General features: G+C 30.5%; 1 protein-coding gene across 2 annotated transcripts in view; it reads right to left on the bottom strand.

Moving 5' to 3' along the window:
* Window positions 1–16,721, bottom strand: part of LOC140439839 (prostaglandin reductase 1-like) — a 57,339-nt gene that overhangs the window by 3,433 nt on the left and 37,185 nt on the right. For both annotated transcript variants that reach the window (XM_072529993.1, XM_072529992.1), the window contains exons 5-6: window positions 5,203–5,476; window positions 1,456–1,561 (exon numbers count right to left, since the gene is read on the bottom strand). In XM_072529993.1, coding sequence (XP_072386094.1) covers window positions 1,456–1,561; window positions 5,203–5,476 — 380 coding nt within the window. The remainder of the gene's footprint in view (window positions 1–1,455; window positions 1,562–5,202; window positions 5,477–16,721) is intronic.

The raw sequence follows: 16,721 nt of genomic DNA, 5'->3' as shown, positions 1-16,721 counted from the left end.
GAGTACCGATCTGGTAAAAAGAGTAATTGTATTCCTTTTTTAATAAAAATTTCTATCTTGGCTAGGATTAAAAGGCACGACCCCTTAATTTCTACTCTCAGTAAGTTGACGCTTTGATCACTATGCATTCAAGGTAGTCTGATGTATACTTACCCATACATTTTAATATCTCCGTCATTCGTATTGACATAGATTGTTTATTCTAATGTCATTATTCATTTGGTCCAATTTTGTATAATGAATGTTTTACAGTGTAAGAACCCATACCAGATATTAATTTATTCGCTAGTTTATAGACGATTTTTTCTCTTACATTAGCTAGTTTTTCTAATAATTATATGAAAACTTAATTCTGATAATTAAACATTTTCTTTAATACCTTTAATTCATATATTCCTCTTTGAGCACTGTTTTACCGTTTTTCTCCTTTTATTTTAGTATTTAATTTTGGAGCTTAATTTTAACAAGTGTCCTCAGCGTTAGTTGGACTTCTCGTACCACCTTTCTAAATGGAGTTGTTGGACTTGTCATTGCAACAAGTTCTTCAGTGAAAAGGTTCTGCCATGGCTTAGACCTTCTTTACCATCAATCAATGAAATTATTACAAACATATTCACTAGTACTACCAATTATATTTGACTTGAGTGTGTTTAATTTATTTTCTAATGATTTTATTATTTTATGATCGATGTTTATTTCAATAGTTAAAAGTTTATACCCTAATTTGTTTATAAATGTTCCTGTTAAATAAGTGTGAGATCTATTACTATACCCTAGCCACACATCCTAACATAACAGGATACCCTTTCGATTTTCCGAATGTAAAAATCCTATCCACGTAGAGTAATTAGTCAAACAGATTGTTTATCGAGATGGCGTCCATTTTTAAACAGAAAGAAACCATTAATAAAAAGACAGATACCAACAATTTGAGCAACTTATACTCATTATTGTTAACTTTAGATAACTACAAATCAAAATAAGTCTTTATGACTCGTCTTTTTCAGAAAATCTATTGCCTATCAGGTATACTATTACATTTACATATATTACCATTTTAAGACTAACATCCAACGTTCTGTCCGTTTTGTTTCTGATTAAGTATATATGTATAACATAGAATGTTTATAATATATCCACAAACGTTTGTATGTAAAAGTTTTTTAAATATGTATGTTGTGTAAAAACGTTTTGACAACAAACAATTTTTTGGATAGTTTTCGCCCTTATTTGTAGGAGTCAGATGAATTGTTTATTTCATTTAGTTACTATCACAACTCATCTTAATTAGTGTGAGATACAAAATAATTTTTGTTCTGTAATTTGTACTAATTTTGTTTATTGTAGAACCCTGATGACGCAAATAAAGATAAAGATGTACCCTGATGTACATTTTCAATTATAATCATCGCTAAATATGTCAGTAAATTATTAATATAATTTGTTTTAGATTACCTTTTAGTTTAACAGGTGAGTTATATGCTGATATTGATCCACATACAGCGACCCGACCAAAATCGTTCATCTGGTACAAAACGGATGAGCTTATTTCTCCCCCTACCTAAGAAATATGAAATGTTTAATTTCAAACAATAATGACTTATAACTTAAAATTTCCATAGCTTTGTAAGCTTTTCATATAAATATAGTATGGTGCAAATGAAAGCAATAAATTCGTTATTTCGTAAGCCGGCGACTAAGGAAACATTCTGAAACCGGTCGATGTTTATTTTTAAACGGGCTGCTCGTAAGAATATCCTTTTATTTTTGACGTCATCTATGTGAACATGATGACGTCATTGCTAAAATTTTTAAATGGAAATGTGGGTTTTTTAATACATTATTTAATGTCTTTTAAATACCTATTCGGCCATATTAATATGTACCGTAATTAATTTGCGGATTGTCACAAATACTATTTATGAAATTTTAACAAATTTCTTAATAAAATGTATTAAGTATTGGTATGATGTATTTATTGAAACCCAAAAATAAATTTTGTAAATGCCGTTACTGGTCATGAAATGTCTTAAGTATCTACCTTTTTTAAAAAATCTAGTTGCCTTATCAACATCAACACTGGTACTTGGACATTCAAACTTAGCTGAGAACTTACCTTTCTGTCAAGTGTTAATGGTACGAGGACCATTCATAGAAAAGGTTCCCTATACCGATAAGAAAGAATGCGACGTGCTGGGAGAAATAGACAACACTATCTTACGCATCAACTCTACCTCTCTCTTACCCGACCACCGACCACTCTCTCCATGCTGAATGGCAAAATGAATTTGCAAAATGAATGCAAATGAATCAAATGAAGATGATTGTCCAGTGGTGTAAGGCTTCTCAATGACAACACTCGACCACACGTCTCACATTAAACTGAACAATTGCAGAGCGATTTTGGCTGGATTATTGTGCCCCACCCCCTATAGTCCGGATCTAGCACCAAGTGATTACCGTTTATTCTTAAAATTAAAAGAACATTTGGGTGACATACGCTTCAGTACCTATAATGAAGTCAAGGAAGAGGTTACTCGATTTCCCAAAGAATTAGCGGTAGAATTTAATAATATGAGAATAGAAAAGTTGAAGCATCGTCTGCAAAAGTGTTTGGATAGAAACGACGATTATGTAGAAAAATAGCTTAAGTTTGAAGTTTTAAAATAATGTATAACACTAAGACCAAAAATAAAGCTGTCTATATTTAAAATTTATGGAAACCTTATTTTACAAATGGATGTATTATTGTAGTAAACGTATTCAAAAAGTCTTTGTATCTATCACCATGAAGCTGACTGAAACGCCAAGAATTAAAATTCTAATAGTGATTAGTTGTGAAGATAAAACACGTACGCAGAAAGATGTATGTACATTATTTAATAATAAATACCCCAACCCAGAACAAATTTTAGAATGAACTGTAAGCAAAATTGGGGAAAAAATCAGAAAAGCGGATTATGTCAAAGACCTCCCTAGAGGCAGTAGAAAACTAATAACTGAAAACAAACAACTAGAGGTTACTAAATGGTCATTTCAGTTACAATTTAAATTAATACTGGGTGCAAGAGTACCATACTCTTAAAACGAGATCCTGCAGCATACACAAGGAATAATACGAGAAAAATAACAATACCATACATAAAAGGATTATCAGAAAAACTTAAAAAGATAGGAAATAAATTCAACATTTCAAAAACATTCACAAAACAACAAACACATTGAAATCTATTTTGTCTAAAACCAAACACAACAATGAACAATAAATAAAAAAGAATTGTATTTATAAAATACCTTGTAAATGCGATCAGTTTTATTTAGGTTAAATATTAAGGCCATTAAATGTTATAATGAGTGAACATTATTAATCTTATGTTAAAAATATTAATAGATCTCAAATATGTAAACACGCACCGGATAATGAACATAGGGTTCGATGGAATGATTTAAATTACTAAAAGAAACGGATGGTAAAAAGAGAAAAATCAAAGAAGCGGCTCCAATTATGCTAAATGAGACCAATTGTGTCGCAAATTCCTCGGCAGAATGCAGTAGGATCTGGTTACCCATATTAAAAGAGGAAGTTAACAAAAGAGGAAAATACCAGTATTAGTAAGTGAGTAATATATCGAGGATATATCATTTATGTTTTTTAAATAACAAACATTTAAAATCAGAATTTGGTGTTTATTGAGAGTAAACTAAATGCAAGACTAAATACCTACCACGTCGGGATAGTATTATGAGGTTTTTTTCCTGGTTTTTTCCTTATGATTTACTATGAAATCACTAACAGGAGAATTCTACTATCATCATGGTATGTGGTTTTCTTTTTAAAGACGAATTATATGCTATGATTTATTTCTGACGGATATTCTTTAGTTGATAGTCTAAAGTTGTTGATTTCATGTATCTGACAGAGTCGTTCCAGGAACGCTACTCAGCAATATTGGCAATATCATTTTAAAGCCGTCTACTTTAAAATGTATAATGTTTGTCTGAATTGTCAATATAAATGAGTCGGATAAAATAAAAAGATTAGCAGAATTTTTAATTAATAACAAAAAAAAAAACAAAATTTATTTAATTTACTAATGTTTGTATTTTGAGAACGATTTCCAAAGTGGAAATTGAAACGTCAATAAGCTTTCTTTAAACTTCAACTGTGTCTTATTCCCATTAAAATAGTATTTATCAAAGAAGGTTAATGTTTGGGTATGAATAATAGGTAATATGATTATTTGACTATACTTTTTCGAAGAAACCTTGACAGGTCCTCGATATTTAGAATTTCTTCAAAATTTCTTGCTCCTCGAATTGAACCAATTGTTTCCGAATAGAAATGAGATTTATGACAGCAGCAAGATAATGCCCCTCCCCATTATGCTGGTTTGGTGCGCAGCTACTTGAACAACGTCTTTCCAAATCGGTGCATAGGTCGAAGAGGAACAATAGAATGGCCGACTATGTCACCTGATTTGACTCTTCTTGATTTCTATTTATGAAGATACTTGAAAAGTAAAGTTTACTAAAATATACTGCAAAATATCAATGAACTCAAAGAAAGGATACGTATTGAGGTTGCACAAATAACTTCCGAAGTTATATAGAAGGTTCGAGAAGAGTACGCGGCACGTCTTTCTTATTATATTTTAGCTGAAAATAAACAATTTAAGCACTTCATTTAGGGTTCGTTGTATTTAATGACTAATAAATAATAAATATTTATTGTAATAATAAAAATCTATTAATTTTTTAAACAACTACAAACATCTATTACTGAGACATATTGTTATGACTGAATAGATATTTAAGAGACCTTTCAAATAATGTATTACAACATCCACATTTCCATTTAAAAGTTTTGATGGACAACGACGTCAACACGATTACATAGACGACTTTAAAAATAAAAAGGTATCCTTACGAATAGCTTGTTTAAATATTAAAATTAACGGGTTTCAAGATTTTTCCTTAAGTCGCCGGTTTACGAAAGAAATAACGAATTTATTCCTTTTATTTGCACCATACTATATACCCATATATATATATATATATATATATATATATATATATATATATATATATATATATATAATACCAAACATCCCCTTCATTAAATAGTGGTGTATGATAATACAACACTGCTTTAAATACCTTTTACACTATAAAATACATAAATTATGTTTTATTATCACTTACATTATCAAAATAACAATCAACTCCTTGAGGTGCTACCTTCTTCAACTTTTCATCAATATTATCTTTTTTGTAATTAATAAACTGATCAAAGCCAAGTTCTTCTTTAAGCCACTTTCCCTTTTCATCTGATCCTGCTATTCCTATCACTGTTAATCCTTTAATTTTAGCGATTTGTCCAACCAAGTTACCAACTGCACCAGCTGCTCCAGATACTACTATAGTTTCCCCAGTCTTAGGTTTGCAGATTTCTAGTAAACCAAAGTAAGCAGTCATACTAAAACAAAAAAAAAAATTATAAGAAGTTTAAAAACGAAATTATTTATGCCCGTTTTTTTCTTTTGCTTTTAATAAGACATTTATCAGCAATTGTAACCTACAATACTATTACCTCACTCAAGAAAGAAGAAAAGCTAAAAAAATTGTATACATATGTTTAAAAGTTCTAAAAGGTATACGAGGGATAGATGAAGAATCCATGAAGACGTATAGAGATTTTGCTTTATGTTTTTTAAATAATCTTAAACATTGAAAAAAATATTTTTTGAAAAAAAAATTTTTGTATACATTCTACAATAGATAAAAATGGTTTAAATAAAAGTTTTTTGTTTTTAGTCTTTCGAAATTAAAATACATAAATAATGGACCGAGATAATTGCAATAAACTATTATTTTTGTAGGAATTTAAAAATATTTTTGGTTTTTTGCATAATAATATGTAATATAACTACTTAAAATTGTGGCGATTAATGAGGTATTAAAGTGTGCCAAATTTCAAAGAGAGCGACCAAATTTTTTAATAGTTATTTAATTTGTTAATTGCTTTACATATCGCAACATATAAATATTAATACATTTATATATTTGCATAGATATTTTGTAAATGAAAACCGATTTTTTGAGGCTTCATTTTTAAGGTATATTAAAAAAATAGACTACAAAGTACTGACCTTTTAGTTTCTAAACATGCATAATACCTTTGATATTTTTTACGTCACATGATTGTAAGTAGGTTAATAAAAAGCTAGGGAAAAAACACAATTTTCAAAAAAAAAGCAGAACCATCTAGGTATGACCAATAACAAGAAACAAAAAATCAAGTTATTGCAGCAGATACACGATACTTACACCCGGTCTGCTCGCTAGCCCATCAAAACTGGCAACTTTGGCGCATGACGTCACGTGCGAAGCAACTCGCTTTTATTTACGTTCTGTTTACGTAGATTGTGGTGTGATATTTACGTTAATTCGTTAAAGTATTTCTATTTAATGTCATATTGATAGCTTTAGGTGTATATGTATGGTTTATAAAGTGTATACAGTATTTTATATTTTTAATATTTCATGGGATGTGCAGTAGCCTGTTGCAAGAATTTCAATCGAAATACCAGGAGAACAGATATTAAATATTTTAGATTTCCCAAGAATGAAGTCTTAGCACAAAGGTGGATTGTGGCTTGTCGACGTCAAGACAACATAAATTTAAAAAATGGTAAGTTTCACCATTTACTCGTTTACTGTACTTACTAGGTACCTGTTTTACTTGTTTGCTGTACATACTATTTTTTAACTTAGAGCCTGCGTTTGTTCCGTGCATTTTGAATCGAATTGTTTCGAAATACCACTGAAAAAAAGACTTCTACAGTATACACTGAAAAATAGTCGCCATTTAAAATTGGACGTAGTTCCAACTTTAAATTTGAATGAAAGTACAATAAAACGGCTACTTCATAAAGCTAAAAATAAGAAACTTGAGTGCTTCTACCAGTACTACAAATGCTCAAATTATAAATAGCGAAGCTACCTGTCAGATTTTCGATTCCAGCAATGTAATATTTCAGCAGACAAAAAATATGTAAGTATTTATAGCTGTATTTGAATAAAATTATAACACAAAATGATATTGATAAATTAATAATAATATCTTTTCTTTCAAATGAAATAGTGAAGTTGAGTTCAAACAAAGAATTAAGATGTTGAAGGAGCAGAATGCATTACTCTTACAAGAATTAGAAACCAAAAACTTATCGCTTCAGAAATATGAATTAGCAATGAAAACAGTTTTTACTTCAGGTCAAATAAAAAAACTGATTAGTCCAAACAATACAAATATTCATTGGTCAGCAGAAGATATTGCTTCGGCAATTTCTTTACGTAGTGTTAGTCCCAAGGCACATATGTTTCTAAAAGCAAATAATTTTCCTTTACCGGCCATGTCTACTCTTCGACGTTGGATGTCAGAATTTGACACAAGTCCAGCGGTTTTGAACAGCGTATTGAATTTAATAAAAAAAAATCACCTGATTATAGTCAAGTTGAAAGAATATGTATACTATCGTTTGATGAAATTTATTTGTCAACTAGAATTGATATCGATAAAAAGCATCAACAAGTTTTGGGACCTAATAAATCTTGTCAAGCAGTGATCGCTCGTGGTTTAACTTCTAACTGGAAACAACCAGTGTACTATCAATTTGATCAAGTTATGACTAAAGAAATTCTAGAGTATTGTTTTGTAGCGCATTAGAATGCATTACTCTTACAAGAATTAGAAACCAAAAACTTATTGCTTCAGACATATGAATTGGCAATGAAAACAGTTTTTACTTCAGGTCAAATAAAAAAACTGATTAGTCCAAACAATACAAATATTCATTGGTCAGTTCTAAAAGCAAATAATTTTCCTTTACCGGCCATGTCTACTCTTCGACGTTGGATGCCAGAATTTGACACAAGTCCAGGGAGTTTGAACAGTGTATTGAAATTAATGAAAAAAAAATCACCTGATTATAGTCAAGTTAAAAGAATATGTATACTTTCGTTTGATGAAATTTATTTGTCAAATAGAATTGACATCGATAAAAAGCATCAATAAGTTTTGGGATCTAATAAATCTTATCAAGCAGTGATCGCGCGTGGTTTACTTTCTAACTGAAAACAACCAGTGTATTATTAATTTGATTAAGTTATGACTGAAGAAATTCTAGAGTCAATTATTGCACAGTATTTTATTCAAATTTCACCGTAGCAGCAATTACTAGTGATATGGGTACTACAAATGTCAGTCTGTGATCAAAACTAAATATTGGCTATGATACAAATTGTTTTTTAAACATCCTTGTGATAATTCTTTAAACGTTTTGTGTATGCAGACGTCCCACATTTAATCAAACTAGCTCGAAATCATTTGATAAATAAAGGTTTTGTCATAGATAATCATGTTATTAATATTGAATATTATGAGGCATTGCTGAATATTTCAACAACAGAATTAACATTCGTCCACAAATTAACTCATATTCATCTTCACCTCACAGGATCTATGAGACAACAGGTGAGACCAGCTGTACAGTTGTTCTCAAATTCTGTCGCAAAGTGCATTTAGTATGTTGGAGAACAAGGACTTATGTCAAAGAATAGTTACTGGCAGGAATCTGCTAATATAACCCAACTATTTAACGATTGGTTTGATATGCTAAATGTTTAATATCCAAATTTGGAAAATACCCAGGACAAAATGCTTTTGGTACTGACATAAATACGCAAGAAGATTTGTTGACTAAAATGCCGGAATTCATAAATTCCATGAGAGTGGGTAAACACCAGAAGCTCATTCCATTTCAGAAAAGAATATTACTAACCAACAAATCGCCTACAGCTATGTACGATTATCTACGTGAAAAGTACCAGATAGGTCAATTATATTTTAACTACTCGATTAAACCAGGATGTTCTTGAAAATTTTTTTGCCTATATTCGAGGAGTGGGTGGAGGCAATGATCATACATCTCCCTTGGATTTCAAATATAGCATGAGATGATATATTTTGGGAAAACAATCAGAAAATAGAAACACTCTAGAAGAGAGTTCAGAAGAATGTTTAGTCAATGCAACTGACCAAACTAACTTTGAGACTCCTCCAATTGATGATGTCCAAGCAGAGGAAATTTGCATGACACAAGAAATGCTTTCACCTTTGACAGATAAAACTACAATGCCAGGGAATATCGTTTATGAGGAAGAGGATTTTACTAATACTTATTTTGTTCAGCCGAGTTATTTACAAGACCAAATGTTAAATGAAGAATTGATTCATGGAGCCTACTTACAAGCGTGTGACATGAAAAATATCAAAGTTATTAATGTTTATAAGCTATAAACTCAGACCTTTTTCAAACTGGTTTTTAAAAACAAATTTACATTTAATATTTAATTAAAAATTAAATTAAAATTATTTTTTTTAATATATTTAGCTTAAAAATGAAGTCGTATAGAATTTATTACAATTTACAAAATACTTCTAGAGTGACTGTTTGGGAACGTACAGTTGTTAAAATAATCCCTCTCCATGATAAACAAATTGGATAACTTATAAAATATTTGATTGATCCGTTTGAAATTTAGTACTATTTAATAACTCGTTGACCGTCACAATTTGTAGTAGTTATGTTACATGTTATTGTGCAAAAAAGAAAGTTACTAACATTTATACATTACTGCAAAAAGAAGGGTTTTTTAAAATTGTCTCGGTCAATTCTTTATGTACATAAATTTTGAAACTCTTAATATTAAATAGCTTTTATTTGAACCATTTTTCCTAAAATGTATAACACACATTTTATAGACAAAAACTATTTTTTCACATTTTTTACGATTGTTTAATATAAATAAACAGAGTAAAATTAGCTGTACGTCTTCACATATTGTCATCAGCTACCCCTCACATATCTTTTAGAATTTTTAAATACATGTATAAGATTTTTTCATTTTTTTTCTTGACTGGAGTAGACCAGTCTAATCTGAAAAACTTAAAAAAAATCACTGATTTCACGTGTATTTCACGTAAATTTTCAAATACAGATATTTGAAGATTTATTCATTTGAAGAAGGTTATATGAAGGGTAGCTGAGCAGAAATTCGTGAAGACGTATAGTGGATTTTCTTTTGTTTCTCTTTAAGAATCATAAAAAATGAAAAAAAAAAATTTTTTGCCTATAAAATGTTTCTGATATATTTTGGAGCGAAATTGTTCAAATAAAAGTTGTATATCATAAAAAGTTCTGTTATTTTGAGAGTATGCAAATTAAAATAAATTAATACTTGATTGATACTTGAAATTATGTCAATTAATGAGTTATAAAAATATGCTAAATATCAACGAGATCGGCCAAGTAGTTTATAAGTTATTCAATTTGTTAATCCCGGAGAGGGATTATTTAAACAACTGTACTTTTAAACAATGACTCCAGTATACTCAAGCATTTTGTAAATTGTAATTTTGATAGAAGTGACCCACATATAAACACCGATAAGGGTCAGAGATTCGACGGGTTGACTGGTCGACGACTCTTTTCGCGGTGTAGGACAGGGAAGGAGATAAACAGCGAAATAACAAGAAAAGTCCAAGGAAAATATTGTAAGAATGGACAGCGACGAAAACTCTACAGATGAAGGAAGAAAAAGAAAAGGAGAAAATATAGATTTTTTTGTAAACAGAAACTCAAAACTCAACTCAAAAAGATATGAAGCAAGAACAGAAAGAAATAAAAACTGAAATAAGGGAAATTAAAGACCAACAAAACAAAACAAATGAAGCTCTCCTAAAACTGACAGTAGAAAACGAACAATTAAAAAAAAAGAAAATCAGGATATAAGAAAAGAGAATTCAGAAATAAGGAGAGAGTTACAAAAAATGAAAAAAGCAGTCGAAATAATCGAAAAAAAAAAATAGAAGAAAAAACAACATTGTAATGAAGGTCTTAAAATGGATACAAATGAACCCAGCAGTCTAAAAGAAAGAATAAAAGGACTTTTTAATAAACATCTTCAAATTGAAATTACACCTACAACAGTAAAAAAAATAGGAGACAATACATGCGTAATATAACTAAGAAATGAAGAGGAAAAACACGAGATCATGGCAAAAAAATATAAACTAAAAACGTCGTAGGAGAGAAAGTATTGATCAATGATGACTTGACTAGAGAAGAGAAAGAAAAGCAGAAACACCTAAGAAATTTTGCAAAAAATGAAAAAGAGAAAGGCAAAGACGTCAAAATTAATTACAACAAAGTGTTAGTACACCAAGAAGAATGGAGATGGAACAAAATGAAAAAGGAACTGGAAAAACATCCAAAAAACTAGGAAACTACACCCACAGGAGGAATATTGATAACGACCAAAGCAATGGAAAGGATCTGACAATGACGACCAGGGCGACGAATAGGAATAACGATAGAAAAAAGCACGATTCAAAGGTAAACAAGGATGAAAATAGGAAGAAGATGAAAGATATACCGCAGAAAAAAGGAGAGATAAAAATGGGAACATGAAACGTAAGAAGCATCAATAGAAAAGAGGTGGAACTTGTAGAAGAAATGATCAGACAAAAAATAGAAATATTAGGAATAACGGAAACTAAAATGAAATGAAGAGATTTTAAAAAGATACACAAAGGATATTGGTTATGTTGGGTAGGAGCTGATGCAAAGAAGAGAGCAAAAGAAGGCGTAGGGGTAATAATTGCACCGAATAGGTTACGTTGCACAATACGTTATAGAAGAAACATATGTTAACCAGAGAATATTATCGCTGAAAATGAAACTGATAGACGAGGAAATATGGACAATAATAACAGCCTACGGAGTAAATGAAGATACAAAAAAGGAAGAGAAGGATAAATTTTTCGAGGAGCTCCAAATGCAAATTGCAAAATGCAAATTGTAATGGGAGATCTAAACGGTAGAGTCGGAAATAATAACAATGGAATTGAGGAATGCATGGGAAAAGAAGGAGAAAAAATACTAAACAAAAATGGTGAAAGAATAATAGAAATATGTATGGAGAATAAACTTGTTATAAGAAATACAAAATTTAAACATAAAAAAGTACACAAATACACGAGAGTACAAGAAAGCAGAAATGAAAAATCAATCATAGATTACTTTTTGGTAAGTAGGAACAAATAGAAAACAGTACAAGACACGAAAGTGAAAAGAGGCTCAGAGATTGGCAGTGATCATCATCTAGTAATAATGAGAATGAGAACAGCAAAAGAAAAGGAAGAAAAGAGGAGAAAGGTAGTAAATGAAAAAGTAAAAAGCTACAAATTAAAAGAAGAAAGATATAAGAAGATATTCCAAGGAAAATTAGACAATATTTTGAAAGGTAGGGCAAAAACTGCAAGTATGGAAGAAAAGTGGGAAAATCTCAAGACCAACTTAATCATAGCTGCTGAGGAAACTTGCGGGAAGACAAAAATAGCAAATAATAGCATGAGGAGAACTGAATGGTGGACAGACGAAATACGAAGGAAAGTAAAAAAATAAAAAAGAAAACGAAGGAAGATTATGAGGAATATAAAGAAAAAGAAAAGAGGTTAAAATAGCTGCGAAAGTAGAAAAAAAAGGTCATGGGAAAAGTTTTTACTAAAAATGACAAATAGTTATAGAGAAAATCAAAAACTCTTCTACGGCGCATTAAAACAGCTCAGACAAAAGAAAGAAAACATGATGCCGAATATAAAAGACAACAATGGAAATCTAATAACAAGAAATCCAAATAATGGAAAGATGGAGAGAATATTTCAAAGAGCTAACTCATACAGATGTAGACAACATAGTGCAGATACAAGAAATAGATGAAGAACAAAAAGTAGAACCCATAACAACAGAGGAACTAGAAAAGGCAATTGAAAGAGTTAAATTAGGCAAAGCACCAGGCAAGGATCATATCACCCCGGAAATGATAAAATTCATCTAAATAGAGGGAGTGGACAGCATGAAAGAACTAATGAATGATATCATAAAGAGAGCAGAAATGCCACAGGACTGGAAGAAAGACATTATACTACCAATACACAAAAAGGGCGACAAGAGAAACTGTAATAATTACCGAAGTATTACTATATCAAGTATTCCTGGGAAGGTGTTCGCAAGAATAATAGAAACAAGAACAAAAACCCAAATAGAACCAACTATGGAAGATACACAATGTGGATTCAGGAAGGACAGAAGCACGCAAGACCACATATTCACAATAAGACAAGTAAGTGAGAAGGTAATTAATAAAAATAGAGAAATACATATATGCTTTATTGATCGGGAAAAGGCGTTTAACAGAATACAAAAAAAGGACGTATGGAGTACATTAAAGGAAAGAGGAGTTGACATGATAACAATTGATGTAATAAAGGATATGTACAATAATAATACAAATACGGTGAGAACCAACAACGAGGAATCTGAAGAATTTACTACAAGTCAAGGCGTCAAACAGGGATGCGTGTTGAGCCCACTGCTGTTCTCAGTGGTATTGGATGAAGCAATAAAGAAAGCCAAGAGAAGAATAAGAAAACTAACATTAGGATACTGGCAAATGAAACAGACTCAACTATCAGAGCTTCTATTTGCAGACGACATGGTTTTGATAGCAGAAAACAGAGAAGACCTACCGAACAACCTTGAAATCCTAGAAGAAGAACTGTCAAACATAAATATGAAAATAAATACAGAGAAAACAAAAACAATGGTAATTTCAAATAAGAGAAAGACAAACGCAATACAATTAAACGGAAAACAACTAGAAGAAGTGGAACATTTTAAATACCTAGGAGTAATAATTGAATCAAACGGTAAACAAGACATGGAAATAAATGAGAGAATGAGACGAACAGGAAGCTTATTTAACACTATGAAAACAACATTTTTGGGGAAAAAAGAAATACCGGAGAAAGTAAAAACGGTAGTCATTAAATCAGTAGTTAGACCTACAATCATGTATAATAGCGAGTCATGGATATTGACTTGGAGACAAAAATCTAGAGTCAATGCTATGGAAATGAGGTTCCTGAGGAAAATAGTAAACAGAAAGAGGACAGACAAAATACGAAACGAAACAATCAGACAAAACCTAAAACTAGAACCAATAAACGAAAAAATAGTAGAGGGCCAACTAAGATGGTTCGGGCATGTGTGTAGAATATCGAATGAAAGATTAACAAAACGAGTGTTTGAAACGGGAGTGCAAGGGAAAAACAAACGAGGAAGACCAAGAGTTAGGTGGGTAGACGAAATCAGAAAAGAAGTTGAGAAGAAAGGATTGACATGGAATGTGCCCGAAATCTAACACAGGACCGGAAAGCATGCTTACACCTAACGGTAGAAAGGCTTAGGACTAAGTAAGTAAGTAAAAAATGAAAAAAAGAAAAATTTTTTTTGCCTATAAAATGTTTCTGATATATTTTGGAGTAAAATTGTTCAAGTAAAAGTTGTATATCATAAAAAGTTCTGTTATTTTGAGAGTATGCAAATTAAAATAAATTAATACTTGATTGATACTTAAAATTATGGCAATTAATGAGTTATAAAAGTGTGCTAAATATCAACGAGATCGACCAAGCAGTTTATAACTTATTCAATTTGTTAATCCCGGACAGGGATTATTTAAACAACTGTACTTTTTTAAACAATGACTCCACTATACTTAAGCATTTTGTAAATTGCAATCGATTCTTTGCAAAAAATTGTTTATTAAAAAACAGTTTAAAATGGGCTGACCTTTTATCTTAAAAACATTTATAATAACTTTGATATTTTTCATGTCATACGCTTATGGGACCGCCCAATGAAAAGCTTGTGCAATAACACACTTTCCAAAAAAAAAAGAACCTTTTATGACCGATAGGAAACAAGATAGTATTTTGTTCTTAAAATCATATATCCATTGTTTACATATCATTATCCATTGTAACATTAAGAATTGAAAATCCGAAGGATTCTAAATAAAGATTTACATTTTATGATCCAAGTTAGAGATAGCATATACAGTAAAGGAGTAAGAAGTTATAACACGTTAAAATTATTGTACTCGTTAATTACCGCCAGGGAAAAGTAGAGGGGAGAACTGACCGATGTCCATTTTTTTACAATGGAACTTCAAATTGAAGCGCTCTGGCAAAATTTGCAGTGAATCGGCTTCTATAGTATGTAGAACGTTAATTTTTTTTACTGGGGTAGCCCAACACAATAATAAGAATTGTGCTATTTTCTCTGCTTGGAATTCCAAAAAAAATTAATTAATTAAATGTAGTCATTAAAAAGATATTGAATTATTTATCTAAATATGTAATAATAATTATAAATTAATAAAATTTTATTTAATTTATATTTAATTTTATACTTATTTTTTTCAACAACATAATTCATTTTATTATAATTGCATTTAATGAAGTTAAGTAGCTAGTACGTAAAAATAATATCATTTTAAGTCACCCCTTCACTTTTTCGAGGCGGTATTTTACGAGTACCAATATTTTACCGAGTTTTACCTTTTAACTCTTTCTTGGTATATACATTCTATAAAATGGGTCATAAAATAAAGATCTTTGTTTATAATCTGTTCAATATTAAGCTGTTAATATTTATAAACAATGAAAATATTATTTAAAAAAAAATGTAAAAAATAATACTTTGTTTCCTATTGATAATAGGTTTTGTTTTTTTTTAGAAGTGTGTAGTTCACAAGATTTTTATTAAGCCCAATTATAAGCGTATGGCATTAAAAATGTCAATTTATGTCAAAATTGTCAAAAGTTATTCTAAGGTAAAGCTAAGAAATAGCTTAGAAAAAGCTTAGAACCCTTAAAAATAAACCCGTATTGAGTTAACCTCAATTAAAGAATATCTCTAGAGCGACTGTTTGGACAAGTACAGTTGTTTAAGTAGCTCTCTGGGATAAAAAAATTGAATAGCTTGTAAACTATTTGGTAGATCTTCAAATATATGTATAAGATTTTTACGTGAAATTAATCATTTTTTCCCAGATAGACTGGTATATGGGCCTTAGAGGTTTACGGCTCTAAAACAATGTAAAGAGGTCCTCCTTCTTAAATTTGTAGGTCTACTTGCGAGCATTTATTCAAACTTCACTTGATATATAGTTTAAACTGCGAATGAAGTAGATTATTATTAGAATGTCGAAGTTTATCTAGTTTAAATATTTGATACTTCTCTCTGTTATAATGTCATTGATATAAGATATTTCTTCATTTCGTGTAGCTTTTGGTTATTCCATACGAAGGATTTAGATTGGCATCTCTAGATAGTTGGTAACAAGAACAAAAAATGAACACTAAAACAAATATGGAGATTCATAAGAAACCAACGGGAAGAAATGGCAGAATTGAAGGCATACAATAACATACCAGTAAACAAATGGAAAAGGTACCTAATGAAACTGTTTAAAGGGAAGGAAAATAATAATCAACAGAACAACATACCTGAATTAAGACACGAAATGGAAATCAGTTTTCAGGAAGTAGAGATAGCTATAAATTCAACAATAGAAAATCACCAGGACCAGACGGAATAACCAACGAGCTTCTTAAACATGGAGGAGAAAGTATAACCCTAGAGATGACAAAACTTATACAAAAACTAATATTGCACTGCAAGATATCAGACGCATGGAGAAACAGCATAATGATACCAATGTTCAAGAACGGAAATAAGGAAGACCCCAAC

The sequence above is a fragment of the Diabrotica undecimpunctata genome, chromosome 4 (genome assembly GCF_040954645.1).
Source record: "Diabrotica undecimpunctata isolate CICGRU chromosome 4, icDiaUnde3, whole genome shotgun sequence".
Lineage (NCBI taxonomy): Eukaryota > Metazoa > Arthropoda > Insecta > Coleoptera > Chrysomelidae > Diabrotica > Diabrotica undecimpunctata.
This window is presented reverse-complemented; position numbering and strand designations above follow the sequence as displayed.